The 5,835-nt window shown below is 27.1% G+C and overlaps 1 protein-coding gene across 1 annotated transcript; it reads left to right on the plus strand.

Moving 5' to 3' along the window:
• Positions 1-2,219: 2,219 nt before the first annotated feature.
• LOC108469301 (protein ELF4-LIKE 3) lies at positions 2,220-3,741 on the plus strand. The gene is made up of 2 exons (XM_017770196.2): positions 2,220-2,426; positions 3,200-3,741. The coding sequence occupies exon 2, from the start codon at positions 3,248-3,250 to the stop codon at positions 3,629-3,631; it is 384 nt and encodes a 127-aa protein (XP_017625685.1). The 5' UTR covers positions 2,220-2,426; positions 3,200-3,247; the 3' UTR covers positions 3,632-3,741.
• The last annotated feature ends 2,094 nt before the right edge of the window (positions 3,742-5,835 follow it).

Consider the following 5,835-nt stretch of genomic DNA (forward strand, 5'->3'; position numbering starts at 1 on the left):
TTTTCTGCATATAAGTGTTGAACTGTTGATTTTTCAAATCATAGATATAATATCAAGGTTTAACAGTGCTACTTATTTTCAAAAAAAAAAAATGTTACTCAATTAGACTAACTTGTCAACTTTCAATGAAGACTAAAATATAACAAATTAAAATAAATGGACTAAATTTTATTTTTTTGTAAAGTAGAGGGTACAGTTCATAATTAGACCTTTTCTTTATTGTTATTATTATTTTCCTTCTCTTTCGGGGTGCGGAGAGTCTACTTATAGTTGGGCCAAACTTTTGTAGTTTCATAGCAAGTACCAAAGCTATTTCATGTAACCTTAAAACACCCCAAAAAATATTTGTTGAATTTCACATTTTAATGGACTCAAAATAAACATTATTAATTTAAATATATGCTATATTGTCTTTTTTTTTTCCTTTTAATTGCTATTTTTGAATGGTTCAACATCGAATTAAACCATTTTAATAAATAGGAAATTGGTTTAATTGACTTAATTTAACGTTTTTAAAGTGTCGTTGTTGGACTTGAACATAAATATGTCCCCTTCTTCTTTTTTATTACTCGGTCTTGTCTTTGGTCTGGTCTGGGTGTACTTAAAATCAAGTCTTCTGGCTTGGATTTTGGGCACGTTATTAATGGTTTAATTGAATAAATTAATTTAATAATTTTGACACCAACTTGAAAATTAGATCCAATTTGATCGATTATAATAAATTAAAATCTCAAGTTAAAGTAACTTGAATTTAAATTTTAGATTTTAATTATATATTTATATTTTTAGGTTTGGCTATATTTATAATGAGGTATTATTCGTTTTAAAAGTGAAGATTTATTATCACGATTTTTTCTTTTAAAAATGATGTCATATGATAGAAAATCTAGACCCTTGTTTTATACAGTCATGATTTAATTATTAACTAATTAACATGGGATTGTTATCAATTTTATTGATTTGATAGATTAAATTGATTTTAATCAAAATTTTTTAAAAAATCTTATTTCTCATATTTAAATGATGTAATTCCATCCCTAATATTTAACAGTTAAATTTAATCTTTTTTAGTCTTAACTTAATGGAACTTTATTTCATTTTAAGCCTATGTAAAATTAATTATTCAATTTAAATTATTTTAAACACAAAATTTTTAACTTTAACCGTTTTTAATTTATTCTGGCTCATCTCTATACACAAAAATAACCATCTAAGCTCATGGGCCCATAAGCAACCAATACAAATGATATGGGCAAATAAAATTATTGAATTGGGTTAAATATTTTTATAATTTTTTATAGTGTTAGTAATTTAATGGGTAACGTGTTACGTTAGTAATATGTTAAAAAAATAAAAATTTTAATGATGGTGATTAATTTGCACAATTATCTTATTTAGAGTTAGGAAGCTTTAATAATTTTTAGAAGGGTGAATAAAATTTTAATTTTTATACCCTATATATTTATAATTTTAAATAATTAAATTGAATTTTTATAATTTTAGGAGGGCCAAAGTATAATTTTACCTTTATTAATTTAAAATATTTAAAAAATCTCAAGAGCTTAAATAGTAATTTTACATTTTAGGGGGTCAGGCCCTGCTAGCCCCCTAGATTCGCCACTGTTTAGAGAGATTAAAATATGACAAATTCTGTTTTAAAGTGACCATGAGTGTAGTTTGCCCTTTATACAATAATTGGTTTCAAAAAATTTATTTTAAATAGTTAATACAAATAAGAGTATTTTGATAATTTTCACTTTCAAACGCAAAAATCAAAAGTAACTAAATCTCAATTTTTACATTTGGGTGAAAAAGTATTTTTTTATTGCACTTTTAACTCCAAAAGCCGAGTGTTCTTCGTTGCTTTTGTGGTGGAAAATTATTTTTTTGGCATGAAAGTACTTTTCCACCGCAACGAAGAACGTACCTTTAGAATGGTACGATTGGAGGATATGAATTAAATCTATAACGTACAAGACTAGTAATTGAAGTTAATGAAACAAATTTAACTGCTATTACTTGAGTTAAAGCATAAATTCAAAAAGTATTGGACTAAAATTGACTAATTTGGAAAGTAGATGGATTGAAATTGATCAAATAAAAATATAGACTAAATCTAGAGCTTCTGCAAATTAAAGGGACCAATAAAAGAATTTAACTAAAAAGCAATCACATTTCCCGCACTAAATAAAGAAAATTGTAAATAATTTAAAAACAAAAATCAGGGATATGTACTGTATACACACACAGTGACAATCAAATCTGCAATATTCTCTCGCTCTAAGAACTCTCTCTCATAATTTAGATTTTTTTTTTGAGATAACGATTTAATCGGCGGTCCTGTTCCTCGGGAATCAATCCCTCGTCCTCCTTCTTTCAATCTCGTGTCTCGTTCCTCAGAAATATAATGCTCCAGATTTTTCAAGGTTCGTATATAAATAGATTTATTATATAATATATAATTATTTTCGTTTATATATATTTTGCAAAGATTGAGAATCTCGCTTTCTTTTCTTTGTTAAAATCAATGATTTCAGCTTCTTGTTCTTGTTTTAACACAGTCTTTGTTCATCTTTTTTTTTTTTAATTTGACCTAATCCCCCCCCCCTTCCTTTTGGATTTTATTTTAATTCCCAATTCAGGGTCCTCTTTTTTTCTTTTTTTCCATCGATGTTCATTTTCCCTTGAATTTGAAGCTTTTGCATGTTTAATTTGATTTAATGTCATAAAAAGCTTTGCACATTTTTATTGTCATATGTTTTCTATTTAAATTCCTAAATTTTATTTTTTAGATTCTTGTTTGAAACTCACTGCTATTAGGTGGGTATTTTATGAGTACATTAAAGAAAAGGTTCCTTTTATGGAAATGCTATCCCTTCATAAATAATTTATAATTATAGCAATAATAACATTAAATAACTTCGTGTGTTTTTTATATAAAATCTAAAAATATGATAAAATTTAAACTTAAAATTTATCGTTTTAAGTAAACTCTTATTTAAATTTTATATCAATTTCATATAAATATATATTATTATATATATTTGCTTATATAATCTTTTGTGTCAATTAAAATTTAATTGTGATATAAATAAATCATGCACGATAAATTTGATGTAAGTTAAACATTTTAAAATTTTATATAATTTAATTTTGGTTCCTAAGCTTTTCACTCATATGATTCTTGTTGTTCATTCAGGTCTAGTTTTGAGATAGAGAGCTCTCTAGTTCATCAAATTCACACACAATGGAGGGTGAGACATTCTCAAGGCTTGGCAATGGTAGTGATGAAATGGACCCCAAAGTGGTGCAAACATTACAGAAGGGTTTGGTTCAGGTCCAGACCATGTTGGACCAGAACAGGCTGCTCATCAATGAGATAAACATGAACCATGAGTCCAAGGTCCCTCATAACTTGACCAGGAATGTTGGGCTAATTAAGGAGCTCAACAATAACATTAAAAGAGTGGTTGATCTTTACACTGATCTTTCAAGTTCATTCATCAAATCATCCATTGATGTATCGTCTAATGGGGATGACGATGATGATCATGATCATGGTTCTTCTTCATGTGGTGGAGCTTTGGAATCAAATGGCAAAGGTTGTCATAAAAGAAACCGGGTTGCTTGATCTTTTGTTGAGAAAAAAGAAAACCCAATTTTGTTTGGTTGGTAATTTTTTCGACAATGGTGGCAAATGTAACATGTGTTATGTTCATTTCTAATTTTTTTTTAAAGCTACCATGGGCTTTCTTTTGTTGTTGACATTTATTGTAATGATTCATAGACTTCTAACTCGAAATGATTTAGATTTTAAATGATTTAAATTACTAATTTAAGATTACCTTAATATAAAGCCATTATTAATTCAAATCTATATTAACTTATTCATAATAAATGTAAGCCTTAATTTAAAATTACTCGAATTTTGAACAACTTGAAATGAATTATTCCGAAATGATTCAAAATTTGAATAATTCAAATAAGTAATCCAATATGACCAAAACTTGAAATAATTACTTATCATAACCTATAATCTATAATGATCATAGTTAGAAAACACAATCCTTGAACCCTATTGACATAAACTCCATCCTTCCAACCTCAATCCAGCGCATATACAAAGATATGTGTGCATATATTTTTTTCATCTAGACTCCCCCATAATTACCAAATCTTCTCAATTTTGGAACACAATCATGAACCGGCATAGGAATCGAATCTCAGTTAAGAGACTATGAGCTTTTGATTATATATTTGATTATTACATGTAATTATATATTCTTTTAAGAATTTGTATAATTAGTATTTTAATGTGAATTCTGTTTTTTGTTCTAACAAGCCATTTTTAATTTTGAGTAGTTTAAAATCTGTTTGGTTTTGATAATATGCCAAACATCTCAAAGAAAATAAAAGTATGATCGAGACTTTTGTATTAAGTATCGAATTGTATTTTACTAATTTATTCAAAAAATAGTAGATTAACTCTTGTACATTAGATAAAATAGCAAATTAGTATATTCTGTTAAAAATTTCATCATTTTCTACTGTTCAAACTCGTGCGACTAATGAAATAACAAGTCAGTTGTACCACGTGTACCTCATGCTGACATACAATGATCATATTTTAATGGTAAAAACGGATGGAATTTGTAACATAAGAACTAATTTGCTCTTTGAACTAACATACATAGACAAATTTATCCTTTTTTTTTAAATAGAGAGAACAAAATGTAATACAATTATTAGTACAAAGAACTCTATAATACTAGAAGAAGTTATTCATTATTTTCAAAATTTATAATTAATCTGAATAATCTCAATTGATCATCTTGTACGATTGACACATCGATAATAAATTATTAAATAAATATGTACTGGTTTTGGGCTGATTTTGACTTTTAATTTTGGGCTGATTAATTGGTGCGCCCATTTCTTAATTGAGCCATCTGGTATTTGTTTTATTTCAAAATAAAAAATAAATCAATATCGAACACATATTATAAATATGTATAAATCGTGAACTCAATCGAAATAGGTATTGTTATCAATGTAAGAGAACATGAGTTCGAATGTGCTGAAGTTCATTATTCTCCTATTTATGGGTTAGAGAGAAATTATGGGTAGTTCTAAGCATTGTATAAAAAAAAAGCAGATATGATAAGAACTTATAATAATGATATATGTCATTTTTTATTAACCAACACGTTCCGCACAGATCAAATATAAAAAATATGAACTCAAGTAGTAAGCTCATTAGTCGAAACAAAGTTTCCTTATACTCGATATCAAGATTCTATGTAAGTTTAAAATTGTATTATATAAATAAATACACCCCAGTAAAATAACGGTTTTACTAAGGCTTTGATTTCAAAAAGGTTATGCACTTTTAATACAATAATTGACTAACATTATTAAAACACGACACAAAACGTTGTCTCGTCAAAAATTAAATCACATGCTTTGACATATATGACTTTTTCTTCCTCTTTTAGGTGGCGGAGATGACCAAAGAACCAACTTTTGTTTCTAGCATCTCTTTTCATTTTTGTCTTAATTTATAAGTTAATTAAAATTTTTATTTTGTATTAACATTTTCATTGTCCCTGCCGAGAAGATTACAAGGTTTTTTTCTGACTCATTTAAAATTTAGTTTTCCGTTAATTTTCACTGTCATGATAAATTACAGGATAAGAGAGTTACGTGGTCGTGCTTTTTTGAGATAGTTGCTTGAAGACTTTAGAATAATAGGAATCTTTTCATCTTCCAAAACATCAATTGGACGCTATATGAGACATTAAAATCTCTCTCTGTTGGGCTCAACATTTTGAACCG

Source organism: Gossypium arboreum, chromosome 8 (genome assembly GCF_025698485.1).
Source record: "Gossypium arboreum isolate Shixiya-1 chromosome 8, ASM2569848v2, whole genome shotgun sequence".
Lineage (NCBI taxonomy): Eukaryota > Viridiplantae > Streptophyta > Magnoliopsida > Malvales > Malvaceae > Gossypium > Gossypium arboreum.

Coding starts and splice junctions, on each gene's coding strand:
- LOC108469301 (XM_017770196.2), top strand. CDS start 3,248: ATGGAGGGTGAGACATTCTCAAGGCTTGGCAATGGTAGTGATGAAATG.